A 16,885-nucleotide genomic window follows, 5' to 3' on the forward strand; every position below is an offset into this window, starting at 1 on the left:
GGCAGACGATCCAAGGTGGGGGAGGTGATTTGGGCCTTTCCGGACAGCTGAGGGAGACACAATCTGGGGAAAGGGTTGCCCGGAGAGGCCGTTGTGTCCTGCAGCTAAAGGATCCAACGAGGAGGGGCCCGGCTGGTGAGGACTGAAAAACATCCGTAGCCGATTAGCCCAGCGGATTGAGGTAATTGAGAGTTAACCCCATTTGAACATCGGACCGGGAATGGCAGAATGGGGTTAAGGACTACGTGAGAAGCTCCTTTTGTGTCAGATGACAAAGTGGTTTCTGATGGGGATGAGTACCTCTGTACAGCGGACCACATTGATATTGATGGTATTTAAGCGCTTACTATGTCCCAAGTGCCATGCTAAGCATCCTTCTCCTTTCGGAGTCTTTCCGACCGATGTCCTCGTTTTCCTCCTAGATTCAGGACTAGCCGAGGGAGCGGGAGGAGGTGAGGTAAGCGGGAGGATGTTCTTCTGTGCTTCTCTTAAACGATATACAAATTGAAATTCCTTTCCCCACAGAACTCGCTTTCAGCAGAAGACGAGTTGGCAGAATGTGTAAGTGGGAAGATGGAAGATCGTCCCCCGCCACGCGCCCGCACCCCCACCCCTCCTCCCCGGGTAAAAGCATAATTGTGTTTGGCAAGTCGCACTACATCCAAGATCACGAAGTGGGCCGGGAGCGAAGCTAGCTCATTCTGGCTGCCGTCGTGTATCCTGGCTGTCTAGTGAACGATAACCAAAACAAATCGGTTCATGTGGTTCTCGACGCCAGACTCTTCCAGCAGAAAAACCCTCCAGTGGTTATTTGTGGAGAATAGTGAAAGGCAAGTCCTTTTCCCCCTGAATCATGACAAGTGACTGGCAGCTGCCCAGCCGTGAGATGCGAGATGTTCGCTCTTTGGATTTTGAGGTCGGAGTCCTGACGCCAGCAAAACTGCATTTTCTCAGGGTGTAACTGCTGCGTCCTCATGTCTTTAACCCATCGCTGCTCGAGTGGCTGCCTTGAATTTGAGGTTCCTGGGTGGACTCCATGATGACATTTGGTAAACCCTAAAGGATCCCTTCTGAGGCAGGGTAGAACCGCCAAGCTGGTGGGTCTGGAGAATCTCCCATATTTCCCTGTGCACTGGGTCAAGTGCAAATCTTGGAAGCCCCTAATTTGCCCCAAAGGAGGTTACCAAACAAAGTGAACCTTTCTGTCTCCAATCTTGGCCTGACTCCCATACAGTTCCTTAGCCCTCTTCCTGTCTCCAGACCTCAGAAGAGAGAGTTCCCCCCACCCATTTGTTTTTCAGCCATGCTCTTTCTAATCCAGAACCAGCCCCCGGGAAGGAAGTTTGAACTCTGCGTATCGCAAGCAGCCGCCTAACTTTGTAATGTAAGAAATTGTGGTCTAGTGAGAAGAGCATGGGTCTGGGAGTAGGAGGACATGGGTTCTAATCTTGGATCCGACACTCATCTGCTGGGTGACCTTGGGAAAATCACTTTACTTCTGTGCCTCAGTTCCTTAGTCCGCGAAATGGGGATTCAATACCTGTTCTCCCTCCTATTTACACTGCGAGTCCCATGTTCATTCATTCAATTGTATTTATTGAGCACCTACCGTGTGCAGAGCACTGTACTAAGCACTTGGTACATGGAGTCCAAGATAGAGACAATCTGCCCAAAAACGGGCTCACAGTCTAAATGACTGTGCCATGTGGCACTAGTACAGTGCTTAGCACATAGTAAACACTTAACTATAATATAATAATTAACATAGCAAGTCACTTAACTTCTCTGTGCCTCAGTTACCTCATTTGTTAAATGGGGATTAAGACTGTGAATCCCATATGGGATATGGACTCTGTCTAACCTGATAAACAGAGTCTGGCACATAGTAAGTTCCTAACAGATACAATTTAAAAATTACTTTAAAAAAAGTGGAGAAGCAGTGTGTTCAAATGGAGAGAGTACGGGCGTGGGAGTCAGAAGGACCTGGGTTCCAATACCGGCTCTGCCAAGTGCTTGCTGCGTGACCTTGGACAAGTCACTTAACTTCTCTGTCCCTCTGTTTGCTCAATTTTAAAATGGGGACACCTGCTCTCCCTCTTACATAGACTGTGAACCCCATACAGGACAGGGACTGTGTCCAACCTAATTGATTTACACCTACTCCAGCACTTTAGAACGGTGTTTAACACATAGAAAGCACTTGAAAAATACCATTAAAAAATGATCCTAAATATCGTTTAAAAAAAAACCAAGAAAGTTCATACGGTCCCTGCCAGGCAATTTGCTTTGATGACCTTGGCTGTATCAATCTCTTCCCAGTTCTCTTTCCTAGGAGGAGAGGACGCAGACTTAAACTCCCATCCCTAACTCTTTAGGACTGGGCCCAGAAGGTGGTGCGTCTGTCCCCTCTGTCTGCTCAGCATGTTCAGGAGCCACCGAGACAAGAGCACAGGGCAGTTGGTATGGAACCTATGGGATTTCAGCAGTCGCTTCTGCCCTAGGTCAGTCGCACCTCCGACCCCAGGAAGGAGACGGTGTTTAATTACTGCACCTGGGGGAGGGAGAAAATGTGCCAAAAGAAAGAGGATTTTCATTGGAGAACTGCACTGGCCCACACAGGCCACACACAGGGGTTGTGCTTCCTGAATTACAGTGCTTTGCACGCAGTAAGCGCTCAATAAATATGATCGAATGAATGAATGAACTATTGGGAAAAAGAATGAAGCCCTACGGGATGGTTCAACAACAAAGAGGATTGGGATGGGGGGCAGAAGGGGCTCATTTAGGGACTGGGGAATGGGAAGCAGGGAAGATGTTGGTTGCCCACCTAGAGCGCGGGAAACCTCCTGTCCATCCAGCTCCCTTGTCCCGCAGCAGGGGCTACGAGAAGGTCCTGGGGACCGGAGGTCCTCGGGTGGGAAGTGGTCCTCAATTTAGGCCCAAGCCGGAAAGCCCGGCAGCTTTCCTTAGAAAAGGGGTACCCGTCACATTCCCTGTAAGGCAGGCCAGATGGCTACTCCTTCCATACTCAGAAATAAGAATAATTGTGGTATTTGTTAAGCTCTTAGTATATGCCTGGAGATAATCAGTTCAGCACAGTCCCCGACCCACGTGAGGCTCGTAGTTTAGGGGGGAGGCGGAAGAGGTATTGAATCCCCAGTTTACAGATGAGGGAACTGAGGCACAGAGAAACGAAGCGACTTGCCCAAGGTCACATGGCAGACGCGTGGCAGAGCTGGGATTAGAACCCAGGGCCACACTGTTCATCAGTCGGTGGTATTCATTGAGCGCTTACTGTGTGCCGAGCCCTCTGGTAAGCAACTGGGAGAGTACAACGGAATTGGTAAACACGTTCCCTACCCACGTGGAGCTTCCAGGCTCAACCTCATTCATGCCTGTTCCTCTATCGTCCCTCTACACACACACACACCCTCAGGCCCAAGCCCATGAGGAGCCCAGACCCCTTCTTCCCAGCAGGCGAGGAGACGGGGTATCGGGAGCCGCCGGAGGTTTCTTGTTCTGTATCTCTGCCTGTCTGCAAGGTGCCGTCGTCGACCCACGGATGGGAACCTCGCGCCCGGAGGAGGTCGGGAGCCCGGAAGCCACGACGCTCACTCTGGTATCGGTGCTGCAGCTGGTGTTGTGAATCAGGCCGACGAGCAGCGAGTCCTAATACCCGGCTATTTCACTACACCAGGGTTGCATCATACCACTCCGCTTCAGACCGAGCCCGGCGCTGCCCCGGGCCCGCAGCCGGCCGGCCACGCCGTCGACACGGAGCCAACCGCACCGGGGATGAGGAGCCGGCCTCACCGTGGATACGGAGCCAATCACGCTACGGAGCCAGCACGCCGTGGTACGGTGCCAACCGCACCGTGGATACGGAGCCAGCCACATTGAGGATACAGGGCCTGCCGCGCTGGGGATCCGTTGCCAGCCGCGCGTCTCTGCTGGCGTCTATCTTTAATAAACAACCAGAGACCGAAGGCAAGAGCCGTCTGTGCGTCATGTCTGAGGGCAGACCAGGGGGCCCACAGCTTCCCAGGGTGGAATCTAGCGCCGGGAGGGAAGGGGGAATTGAATAAGTGGATAAACTGAGATTACGGGGGAGTAGGGAGTGCCGGAATCAATCTGTAGTATTTATTGAGCCTTACTGTAAGAAGCAGCATGGTTTAGTGGATAAAGCGCAGGCCTGGGAGTCAGGAGGACCTGGGTTCTAATCCTGGGTCCGCTACATTCTGCCGTGACCTCGGGCGAGTCTCTCAACTTCTTTGGCCTGTTACCTCATCTGTAAAATGAGGATAAGAGTTTGAGCCCCGTGTGGGTCAGGGACCGTGTCTGACCTGATTAACTCGGATCAGCTCAGCGCTTAGAACAGTGCTTGGCACATAGTAAACGCTTAACAGGTACTGTGATTATTGCAGAGCAGTGTACTAAGTGCTTGTAAAGTTACCATACAGCAGCATTGGTGGACATGAATGACTCCAGCCTGCGGGAGCTTACAATCTGCAGGGGAAGACACGATAAACTTACCGGTAGGGGAAATAGAGGATAAGGACGTTTACAGAAAGTACTGCCGAGCTGAGTGATTAGCAGAGCGTTTAAGGGAGATCCTTGGGACACGGTGACCTAATTAGGTGCAAGGGAATGGGTGACCGTGGGATCCACAGACTCGCTTCCAGAGGCTTGAGATCGAGGCCGTCGCCAATCGTGGCCACGGTATAGGGCCGAGGGCTCCTTCCCGGTTTCTGTTGAGCTTCCCCTGTACCCCCCCCCCGTGCCCCAACTCCCCCCCAGCCACATGGCTTTTTGATTTCAAGACCCCCTTCCCCAATCAGGCAGTTGATGCCTTTCGGTTGTGCCACGTTGAATGGTGATCTGGCCCCCGAGAGCCCCTAAACGGTGCTCAGTCCTGCCTCCTCCTCTTCACTGCCAGTGCTGAATTGTTCATCTGATTGATGACTTTGGCCTCTGGCATTTCTTCCTGGCTGTAAAAGTCTCAACGAGCCTGGCAAAGCCACTGCCAACTGCGGTGCCCGAAGCACCTGCCTCTGGTGCCTCATAGACCCTAATTAAGAGGCTCTTGGTGACTCAACAGCCAGCGTCGAAGCCTGTCGCGGAAGAATGTGAACGGGCCCCGAGCGGCCCGTACTGGCCCTCTCTGAGCGACGGATGGGGGTGGGAGGAATGGGCGGGGCTCTTGGATGGACATGTTCCCCTGCTCCTTGCCAACCCAGGTTGATTCCCTAGCCTGGCACCGGCCCGGATCAGTTCGCCGGCTCAGTTCCAGCCCGGAACCATTCCCCAGCCACCATTTCAGGCCCCCCTGTAGCAAGCGTGGCCTAGTGGATAGAGCACGGGCCTAGGAGTCGGGTCATGGATTCTAATTCCAGCTCCACCACTTGCCTGCTGTGTCCTTGAGCCAGTCTCTTCACTTCTCTGTGCCTCAGTTACCGCATCTGGAAAATGGGAATTAAGGCCGGGAGCCCCATGTGGGACAGGGATTGTGTCTAACCTGATTTGCTTGTATTCCCCACCAGTGCTTAGTACGCCGCCTGGAACATAGTAAGCATTCTGCACTAAACGCTTGGGAGAGTACAACAGAAGACACATTCCCTGCCCATAACAAGCTTACCGTCTAGAGGGAAGACAGACATTAATATAAATAAATTACAGGTACATGTATATATACACACATATAATAATGATGGTATTTGTTAAGCACTTACTATGTGCAAAACACCGTTCTAAGCACTGGGGGGATATAAGGTGATCAGGTTGTCCCACGTGGGGCTCACAGTCTTCCTCTCTATTTTACAGATGAGGTAACTGAGGCACAGAGAGGTGAAGTGACTTGCCCAAAGTCACACAGCTGACAAGCAGTGGAGTTGGGATTAGATGTGCTGTGGGGAAGGGAGCAAGTCAGGGAAACACACAAGGAAGTGGGAGAAGAGAAGATGAGGGCTTGAGGAAGGCTTCTTGGAGGAGATGTGCCTTCAATAAGTCCTTGAAATAGGGCAGAGCAATTTTCTGTCTGAGGCGGGAGGATGTTCCAGGGGAGAGGCAGGACGTGGCCAAGAGATCGACGGCGAGATAGACGAGATGGGAAGATCCCGAGATCTTCGGGTCAAAGGTAGTTAGTAATGGCCTGCAACGGGGCAGATTTTGGACAGAAGGAAATACCAGGGAATTAGGAGTTCGGTACCCAGCTAAATGAAATATAGAAGCCGGCCTGGCTATGAGCTACAGGCTCATTTCCTGGGGAATGGATGGGATTTGACACTGCCTCTCAAAAAAAAAAATAATAAAAGGGTAACTCACGTCTGGCTCCCCAGTCCCTCCGAGCGAGTTGGCTTCCGACGAAGGTCCGGGCCCCGACTGTCCCTGGGAGGGCAGGCCGAAAGTGAGGTCAGCGGTTCCCGCCTGATGGGAAAGCCCTGGCCCCCCCCCCGAAGGATCGGTGGCAGCAGAGGCCGGACGGGGGCGGTTTCTCCACAGTCGGGTGGTAATTTGAGAGCGGTTAGGAGATGATATCTGGAAAAGCATCACAACTGGAGTAAATTAGTAACTCGGACATCACCCCCGCACCCCGGAACCATCGGAGGTTTAGGACTTGGAAGGCCGGAGGGCCGGGAGAAGGGAAAATTGGGAGGCAACGGGAGGGCCCCAGGCGGCTCTTTAATGGGGCTTCTACTGCGCGGCAGCTGTTTTCCCTCTCCGAGGCCTGGGGCCCATGTCAGAGAGTTCAAGGGCTGTGTTCTCCGACCTGCGCGGCGACTTCTGTTTCTAGAGGCGTCTTCTCACCGCTGGAAGGGTAAATCTCTCGTCGGCTGTCCGCTGGCTCCGGTTCGCACCTGTTCAGGGGACTCGTCTCTAAATTATATATTGTAAGCTTTTTTCGTACTAATGTCTGTCTCCTCTCTAGGCTGTACGCTCACTGTGGGCAGGGAACGTGAATGCTAATCCTGTTGAACTCTCAAATGCTTAGTACAGTGCTCTGCACATAGTGCTCAATAAATATCATTGATTGATTGATTATTCAGGCTCTGATATCTTCAGGGCTTCCTCTCTGTGGTTTGTCCCTTTCTCCTCCCTTCAGTCACTGAAACATGTCGGCACCAGCAACCCTTCTAGACCGTGAGCCCGTTGTGGGCCGGGATTGTTGCTTTGTTGCTGACTTGCACTCCCCAATCGCTTAGTACAGTGCTCTGCGCACAGTAAGCGTTCAATAAATACGATTGAGTGAATGAATGAGCCCAGAGAGGAAAGCGCCCTGTGACTCTCTCCTTTGCTCCTGAAGACACTGGCTCTGCCCAATTAGGCTTGTGTCCATCTGACCCTGCCCGGTACCGCAACATTCCCGAGAGCATCTGATCTGGGCATCCCTTCTACGGCCTGGGCTCTGCTCGGATTTCCATCCGCTCCCAGATAACATCAGGCTGACTGAAGGCGAGAGAGGCTGGGCTGGGCTAAGCCCCGGGAGGGAATGAGGCCGTAGCCTCCGGAATCAGAAGAGAAACGGAACCCCAGTGCGATCTTCTAGTCAGACTAAGGGGGACGGGGGAGCCAGGAAGGGTGATTTGCTCCAGACTGAGGTCCCAGTTTACTAGAATCCTGGATCATCATCATCATAATTGTGTTATTTGTTCAATGCTTACTATAATAATGATAATGGTATTTGGTAAGCTCTTACTGTGTGTCAAGCACTGTTCTAAGCGCCGGGATAGATACAAGCAAATCGGCTTGGAGACGGTCCTTGTCCCATGGGGGGCTCACAGTCTCAATCCCAATTTTACAGATGAGGTTATTGAGGCATAGAGGAGTTAAGTGACTTGCCCAAGGTCACACAGCAGACAGTGCAGAACTGGGATTTGAACCCAGGTCCTTTTGACTCCCAGGTTCGTACTCTATCCACCAGGCCTTGCTGCTTCCCTAGGCGTCTAGCGCTGTTCTGAGCACTGGGGAAGATAAAAGATGATCAGGTCAGGCACAGTCCCTGTCCCACATGGCGCTCACAATCTAAGTAGGAGGGAGAATGTGTACTGAAGATCCATTTTCAGATATGGTAGGCACAGAGAAGTTGTCACTTGCCCAGGGTCACTGGAAGACTGGGATTAGAATCTAGATCCTCTGACTCCCAAGGCTGGGCTCTTTCCACTAAGTCACCCTGCTCCTCGTTGGTCATCTAGTCCGGTCCCCTACATCCTGGCCGAATACACCACCATCATCCAAGTTAGTTGGCTCTGTCTCGCTATGCAGCTCTAGGAAGGGTCAGGTGGGATGTGGGATATGTGGACAAGGAGGACTGGGCTGTCTCTGGATCTGAGAAAAGCCAGAGGGGTCAGGCACGAGGTGGCCCCGACTTCAGAACCCCAGGAGCCGAACCGCTTAACCGCCACGGGGAAGGTGGAAGACAAGTAATAATTACGGTATCTGTTTAGGGCTTACTATGAGTCAGGCACTGTACTAAGCACTGGAGTAGATACAATCAAATCTGGTTGGACACAATCCCTGTCCCATGCGGGACTCCCAGTCTCAATCCCAGTTTTACAGATGAGGTACCTGAGGCACAGAGAAGTGAAGTGACTTCCCAAGGTCACACAGCAGACCAGTGGCGGAGCTGGGATCAGGACCCATGACCTTCTGACTCCCAGGCCTGTGTTCTATTCATTCAATCCTATCTGTTGAGCGCTTACTGTGTGCCAAGCTGCTTCTCCCTGTGCATGCAGAAAGAGGAGAGGAGGTCAGAGCAGTTCCCCGCTGGCCGGCGCTGGTCCGAGAATCCGGGCCCTGAGTGATGCTGAGCGACGCGTCGGCTCTTGGCCCCCCTCTCCTACCTGGCTCCCCGTTCTCCTCCCCCGACTTCCCGGTCCCTGAAAACTTAAGGGTTTTGGGAAGTGGGGACCGGAGCTGGAAGGAAGAAACCCGGTGCGGGCAGGTTCCCTGGCCCTGACGGTTTCGGAGGGGAGGGGGAGACGGACGGAGACCGACCCCGCGTCCGTTCCCCGGCCTGTCCTTGGGTCCCCGTCCCGGCCGTCGCGCCTCGCTATCTCCCGACCGATCAGGGGCAGCGGGATCTTTGCTAGCCCCCGGGCTACGCTCACCGGTCCTGGGTGGTTCCGGCCGATTTCGGTCTGCCGACCCCCGGGAGGGCCCGAGGTCGGTCCCGGCCGGTTTCCCGCTGCATAAAGCCACCCCCCTGCAGGCGGGTGTCCCAGGGTCCCGTCTCCCGGCCCCGGCCCCCGCCAGAGCCGACCGGGGAGCGAGCCGGCGGAGAAGCCAGCCGAGGGAGGCCGGAGATGGCGGAGCTGCCGGTCTCCGAGATGCCGGGGGACCCGGCCCACTGCAGCGGGCGCTTCACCATCAGCACCCTGCTGGGCAGCGAGGACTGCGCCAAAGGGCACTCCGCCCACCAGGCCGAGCCGCCCTCCGCCGTCTCCGACGCCTGCCACCCCAGCCACCTCACCCACAGCAACACCTTCTACATGAGGACCTTCGGCTACAACACCATCGACGTCGTGCCCGCCTACGAGCACTACGCCAACAGCCAGCTCCCCGGGGAGGTCAAGAAGGGCAGACCCACCCTGGCCGACCTCCATTCTTTCCTGAAGGTAAAAGCGAAACCCCGGGGACCCCGGTTGACCCACGAGGGGCGTCCGGGGCGGGGGAGGGGAGGCCGTGGGGGAAGCCTCGCCTTCCTTGGGGAGACTAGAGCGATCTGAGAAAACCCTTGAGGCAGTAGGAGTTGATCAGGGCCACAGCCCGGCTCTGTTCCGGTTGGGCTTCGTGTCCTCGGTTAGGTTGCCGCCCATCTCTGTTTCTCTGCAAAACGTGGCGGCTGATCCTCGGTGTCCCGCTTCTGACACCTGAGAAAGGAGACACTGAGCAAGGCAACATCTTCCCCTCAGGGGGCTAATGTGGAGAAAGTTTCCTTTCCACGGGAAGGACGGAACCCTAGTTATTCAGGGGAGGGGAGAGGAAGCAGAGCTGAGCTTAGTCGCTTTGGTGACTGTGGCTCAGGGCTGCCTGTGGGCCCTCAGGTGATATTTTTAGCCCCACGAGGTGGTCAGCTCTGAGGCGGGAGAATTTAAGCTCACACCCCTCCTCCCTCCCTACTGGCCTGGGGCGGCCCTTCATCCCATTTTTAACTGGACTGTCCAGTTTTCACCCGGCTCGCTCCTATTCCAGAACCGTTTTTCGGCCTCGGTGGCTTTAATTTCCGGTATTTAAAATTTAATTGAAGTGTGGCAGTGTTGGAGCGGGGGCTCTGCAGGAATAGAACCTGGGGTCCGGGAGCCCTCCCTTTCCAATCCATCTAGCCCAGCCCCTCCCCATGGGGCCCAATTTGACAGAACACCCCACTCCCGGCCTGAAGCTCCAAGGGCCGGGCCTCCCAGCGGCCCCCGCTGTGGCCTGGCCCTTCCTTGCCCCCCGCTAGGCCTTCCTGACCCCCGATACAGTCCTGCTCTTGTTGGGATCAAGGGTCAGTCCTCCCCTGTCCTTTCCCCCAACCCATCTCCCTCTCTCCCCTCAATCCATCGTACATAAAGTGTTCTTTTCCCAGGGCCCAACTCACTCCCCACCCTGCTCCCTGGGTGACCCCCCAGGCCCCAGTGGGCAGGACCCCTGTCGGGACCAGGACCCCTCCCGACTTCCTTCCCCTAAGAGCACATTCAACCTCTCTGCCCCCAGCAGGAAGGCAGCCACCTGCACTCTCTGGTGTTTGAGGGCCGCCCCAGTCCCGATCTGGCCGACGGGCTGGTGGAGGAGGAGGAGGACGGCGGCGGAGGCGGCGAGGCCGGGGAGAAGCCGCCAGCGGAGCCTGTGCGCTTTGGATGGGTGAAGGGGGTGATGGTAAGTGCGGCTGGAGGATCGAGGTGGGGCCCATGAGGGAGTACCTGGGTTGGAAACGAATTTACACAAGGAGGCACAGGGTTGCTATGCTAAGGGCCTAGAACAGCTACACGAAAGTGAATCTGTGACTACAACCTTAGAATCAGATTGAGCTGGGCTAGAACAACCCACCAGAGTTCATTTGGTCCATTCCCCTGTCTCTAGGCAAGATGGCAACTAAACTATCCCCAACAGATTGGGGACTAGTCATTACAGGACTCTAGGAAGACTCTGCAGCCTCCCAACCTCCCTTTTCAGGGACTTTTCGGGGACTTTCATCCCTCCCCATCAGGAAGTTCTTCCTGTGGTCTAACTGAAATCCCTTCCCGGCCGGCCTTTTTAGCCCATGTTGTTTCCTGGAGACCTTCAGGCACCGTGGAAGTGACAGTACCCCACCCCCCTCAGAGCTAGAGAGTGGAAAAATGAGGCTTTTGGATCTTAGGTTAAATGGTTACGGGCCTGGGAGTCAGAGGCCCTGGGTTCTAATCGCGGCCCAGCCACGTGTCTGCTGTATTATCTTGGGTAAGTCACTTCATTTCTCTCTGCCTCAGTTTCCTCCATCTGTAGAGATGGAGACTGTGAGCCCTATGTGGGACAGGGACTGTGTCCACCCTGATTTTCCTCTATCTACCCCAGCCCTTAGTAAGTGGCTGGCACTTAGTAAGTGCTTAACAAATACCGTAATTATCATTATTAGTCTCCACTCCCTGTCGGTCACACCGCTCCAAAACCCACCTAGTCAGCCATTGGGCCTCACTGCAATAGGCCAAACAGCTGCAAAGCAAGAGGTTTTGACCTTAGGGACCCATTTCTCAACTTGCTCTACTTTCCATCAGCTCATAGAGCAGCTGCCGTGTCTGGAGGGAAAAGGAGAATTCTTCAGGATTAGCAGGTCCTGGTGGGCAGCCTTTCATTCATTCACCTATTCACTCATTTGGTCAATCAAACTATCAGTGGTAAAGAGCTCTGTATTAAGCACTGTATTAAGTAAAGTAAGCAGAGCACAGTACTAAGCCCTTGGGAGCTCCGCCACATGCCTGCTGTGTGACCTTGGGCAAGTCACTTCACTTCTCTGGGCCTCAGTTACCTCATCGGTAAAATAAGTGTGAGCCCTGTGTGGGACAGGGACTGTGTCCAACCTGACTGAATTGTATCTACGCCAGTGCTTCATGGCGTAGTGGATAGAGCACGGGCCTGGGAGGCAGAAGGTCATGTGTTCTAATCCCGGCTCCCCCACTTGTCTGGCACGTGACCTTGGGCGAGTCTAAAGAGGGAGACAGGCATTAATATAAAGTAATTATTTTAATTATATTATTATTTATTATATATCTATTATATATCACACCCTATTATCATATGATTATATATTGTATAATTATATGTTATAATATAATTATATATTAAATATATTATATTAAAATAAATACGACGTACATAAGTGCTGAAGGGCTGAAGGTGGGGAAAAATACCAAGCGTTTAAAGGATATAGGCCACTCAGAAGGGAGAGGGAGTAGGGGAAATAAGGGCTTAGTCAGGGAAGGCCTCTCGGAGGAGATGTGATTTTAATAAGGCTTTGAAGGGAAGGATAGTGGCGGTCTTTTGGATATGAAGAAGGAGGGAGCTTCAGGCCTGAGGGAGGATGTGAGCAAGAGGTTGGCAGCAAGATAGATGAGATCAAGGTACAGTGAGTAGATCGGTGTTTGAGGAGAGGAATGTGCAGACTGGGCTGAAGTAGGAAATCAGCGAGGTAAGGTAGGAGGTGGGGACCTGACTGAATGCTTTAAAGCCAACAGTAAGGAGTCTCTGTTTGATAAAAACGTGGATGGGAAGCCCCTGGAGGTTCTTAAGCAGTGGAGAGATGTGGATCGAATGGGGTTTTGTTTTTTTTAGAAAAATGACCTGGGCATCAGAGTGAAGTAAGGACTGAAGTTGGGAGAGACAGGAGGCAGGGAGGTCAGCAAGGAGGCAGAGGCAGTAGTCAAGGCAGAAGAGGATAATCAGTCAATCAGTAGCGGTTATCAAGCACTTATTGTGTGCAGAGGACCGTACTAAGCATTTGGGAAAATACAGTAAGGTTGGTAGATGTAAATTCTGCCTCCAAGGAGCTTACAGCCTGTCAGGAGAGATAGACATTAAAATGAATTATGGATGGGGAAATAGTAGAGTATAAGGATATGTGCATAAGTGCGGTGGGCCCTGGGATGAGAATCAAAGTGATTAAAGGGTATACAGAGAAGTGAATAATAGAGACAGAGGGGAGGGCAGATAGGGAAATGAGCAGTTAGTCAGGGAAGATCTTTAGGAGGAGGTTTTGAAGATGGGAAGAGTGGTGGACATTCATTCAGTCGTATATATTGAGCACTTACTGTGTGCAGAGCACTTTGAAAGGATGGGGGGAGTTCCAGACCAGAGGTGGATATGGGCAGGTACTCACTCACTTATTTATTCATTCCCTCCCTCCCTACCTCCCTTCCACACTCATTCTCCAAGACCTGCTTGGCTGGCCCTCTGAGAAGATGTAGTCTGTTCAGTCCTTGTCCCACCCCCATCCTTAAACCGCAGTGAGGGCACCAGAATAGAGAAGCAGCGTGGCCTAGTGGATAGAGCTCAGATGTAGGAGTCAGAAGGAACTGGGTTCTAATCCCAGCTCCACCACTTGCCTGAGGGGTGACATTAGGCATGTCGCTTCACTTCTCTGGGCCTCAGTTACCTCATCTGTAAAATGGGGATTAAGACCGTGAGCCCCATGTGGGACATGGACCTGATGAGTCCAACCTGATTAGTTTGTATCTACCCCAGCGCCTGGCACATAGTAAGCGCTTAACAGATACCATTAAAAAGAAAAAAATCTACAGAGGGAACTTTAAGGAAGGGGGAGCGAGGCTGGAAATCAGAAGGACCTGCAGTATTGTGGCGGTCCCTAAGAGACCCCCCCTTTTACATGCAGGCAGGCCCGGACTGCCCAATGTGCACCTTAACCTACGGCCGGGGGCCTCCTCACTCAGTGCCTTGGTCACCTCCCCAGTAGCGGTTACCGCAGGCCACCACGCAGGGCTCATAGTGTGAGTGGAGAAGCAGAGAAGCAGAGAAGCAGAGAAGCAGCGTGGCTCACTGGAAAGAGCACGGGCTTTGGAGTCAGAGGTCATGGGTTCGAACCCCAGATCTGCCACTTGCCAGCTGTGTGACTTTGGGCAAGTCACTTAACTTCTCGGTGTCTCAGTTCCCTCATCTGAAAAATGGGGATGAAGACTGTGAGCCCCACGTGGGACAACCTGATTCCCCTGTGTCTACCCCAGCGCTTAGAACAGTGCTTGGCACATAGTAAGCGCTTAACAAATACCAACATTATTATTAGTGGTTCCCTTGATTAACTTGTATCTACCCCAGCGCTTAGAAAAGTGCTTGGCACATAGTAAGCATTTAACAGTACCGTATTTATTATTATTATTATTTGGACCTGCACACCTCGCTTCTCTAATACTAACCTTCTCACTGTACCTCGATCTCATCTCTCTTGCCGCTGACCTCTCTCCCACTTCCTGCCTCTGGCCTGATAATGCCCTCCCTCTTCAAATCCAACAGATAATTACTCTCCCCCAGCTTCAAAGCTTTAGTGAAGGCACATCTCCTCCAACAGGCCTTCCCTGACTAAGCCCTCCTTTCATCTTCTCCCACTCCTTTCTGCGTTGCCTCGACTTGCTCCCTTTATTCATCCCCTGTCCCAGCCCCACACTGCAGTTAGGTACATGTCTGTCTTCCCTCCCCTATCCCTTACCCCATCTAGACTGTAAGCTCATTGTGGGCTGCAAATATGTCTGTTTATTGTTGTATTGTACGCTCCCAAGCACTTAGTACAGTGATCTGCACACAGTTTTTTATTATTATTAAGTGCCATCGAGTCATTTCCGATTCATATCGACCCCATGGATATACTTCCTCCAGAACTTCCTGTCCTCTGCCATAATCTGCAACCTTTCTAATGGTTCTTCCGACATCGTTGCTATGGTCTCTATCCATCTGGCTGCGGTCTGCCTCTTCTACGTTTTCCCTGGACTTTTCCTAGCATTAGTGTCTTCTCCAGATAATTAGTCCTCCTGATTATGTGTCCAAAATATGCCAATCTAAGTCGAGTCATTTGGCCCTCCAAAGACCACTTTGGTTTAATTTGCTTCAAAATCCATTTGTTTGTCTTTCGGGCAGTCCATGGTGTTCTCCAAAACCTTCTCCAGCACCACATTTCAAAAGAATCGAAGTTCTTTCCATCCTGTTTTTTCACTGTCCAGCTTTCGGATCCATACATTGTCACTGGAAATACCATAGAGTTGACAATTTGTATTTTGTGGGCAGTCGTTACATCGGCACATTTCACGAATTTTTCCAGGCTCTTCATAGCCTGTTTTTCTAAGATTAGTATTAGAAACGTATTTCTTGGCCACTACTTCCGTTACTATTGAATAACAATCCCAGGAGAGAAAAATTGTCAACTGTTTCAAGCTTCTCTCCATCCACTACAAATATGTTAAAACTTTCAGTTCATTCATTCAATCGTATTTACTAAGCGCTTACTGTGTGCAGAGCACTGTTCTAAGTGCTTGGAAAGTACCATTCGGCAACAGATAGAGACAATCCTTACCCAACACCGGGCTCCCTATCTAGAAGGGGGAGAGAGAGGCAGACAACAAAACAAAACAAGTAGACAGGCATCACTACCATCAAATAGATAATTAAAACCATAGATAACAGTTGACAGTAAGCGTTCATTAAATAGGATTGACTGACGGATGAGGGTGCAGGAGTTGGGGCTGAAACTTCTTTCAAAATAGAGCCTGAGGGTGAGGGGGGGATAGACCCAGTTGTGGGTCGTACTTTAAATTAGGTCACAGGCTCTGCTTCTGGGAGACCAGAGGGGGCAGGGGAGGTTGGGATCATTGGCATCGTCAGTATTTATTGAGCGCTTACTACGTGCAGAGACAAGAAAGCTCTCTGGAAATACTTCTAGAACGACAGCAGATGGAGCTGGGGTATTGTGGGAGAGATGCGTCCAAGGTGTCGCTATGGGTTGGAGACGACGCGACAGCATAAGACAAGACTATGAGCAGAGTGCGTTCTAAGTGCTTGGGAGATAATTTTTTTGTTAATTTATTTCAAGGTATTTGTTAAGGGCTTACTATGTGTCAAACATTATTCAAAGCCCTGGGGAATTCATTTCAAGGTATTTGGTAATCACTTACATGTGTCAAGCACTGTTCAAAGCACTATTCAAAGCACTGGGGTAGATGCAAGTTAATTAGGTTTGGACCCAGTCCTTGTCCCACAGAGGGCTCACAATCTAAATTGGAGGGAGAAGGATTTAGTTCCTATTTTACAGATGAGGAACTGAGGCACAGAGACGTTAAGTGACTTGCCCAAGGTCACACAAACAAGCAAAACTCTGACTCCCGGGTCTGGGTTCTTTCCACGAGGCCTTGCAGCTACTCTAAATTATATGACAGAGTTGGCAGACATGTTCCCTGCCCACAGCAAATTTCCAGCCTAGAAGATCAGGTGGCATTCTGTCTGTGCAGGTACGCTGCATGCTCAACATCTGGGGCGTGATCCTCTACCTGCGCCTTCCCTGGATCACCGCCCAGGCCGGCATTGGTAAGAGGCCCTCGTTCCCTAGTCCCCGCCCGGGCACCACGGGTATGACGGCCACCGTGGGTACCGTGCCCCTGAGCCTTCCCCTGCGGCGCAAGTGTCGGGGAACTGGAGGCCGAAGTAGCGGGGACTATAATGAGGATTGATTGATCAAGTGGAGGGGGGCCTAAAGGCGGTTTCCCCCCTTCTGCCCTCCTGCTCTACTTCCTTGTAGGATTCAGTTTCCTGGGAATCTGGGCTAGGGTGGCCGGGGGAGCATCGAGCAAACCTGTACTCTTTTCCAATGCTCAGCACAGTGCTTTGCACCTAGTAAGCACTTAATGCATACTATTACTATGCATAGAGAAGCAGCATG

General features: G+C 52.1%; 1 protein-coding gene and 1 non-coding gene across 7 annotated transcripts in view; both read left to right on the plus strand.

The window, feature by feature from the left end:
• The first annotated feature begins 3,606 nt into the window (after positions 1-3,606).
• Positions 3,607-3,721, plus strand: MIR138-2 (microRNA mir-138-2). Its single transcript, NR_034878.1, has one exon. It is a non-coding gene; the product is annotated as a microRNA mir-138-2 (primary transcript).
• A 5,493-nt stretch (positions 3,722-9,214) lies between these two features.
• The window catches only part of SLC12A3 (solute carrier family 12 member 3), a 44,713-nt gene continuing 37,042 nt past the window's right edge, over positions 9,215-16,885 (plus strand). For 3 of the 6 annotated variants that reach the window (XM_029075766.2, XM_029075768.1, XM_029075771.2), the window contains exons 1-3: positions 9,215-9,611; positions 10,693-10,854; positions 16,458-16,533. In XM_029075766.2, coding sequence (XP_028931599.1) covers positions 9,300-9,611; positions 10,693-10,854; positions 16,458-16,533 — 550 coding nt within the window. In that variant the 5' untranslated portion in view covers positions 9,215-9,299. The remainder of the gene's footprint in view (positions 9,612-10,692; positions 10,855-16,457; positions 16,534-16,885) is intronic. The other 3 variants (XM_029075767.2, XM_029075769.1, XM_029075772.2) reach the window with 1 other exon arrangement.

The sequence above is a fragment of the Ornithorhynchus anatinus genome, chromosome 11 (assembly GCF_004115215.2).
Source record: "Ornithorhynchus anatinus isolate Pmale09 chromosome 11, mOrnAna1.pri.v4, whole genome shotgun sequence".
NCBI lineage: Eukaryota > Metazoa > Chordata > Mammalia > Monotremata > Ornithorhynchidae > Ornithorhynchus > Ornithorhynchus anatinus.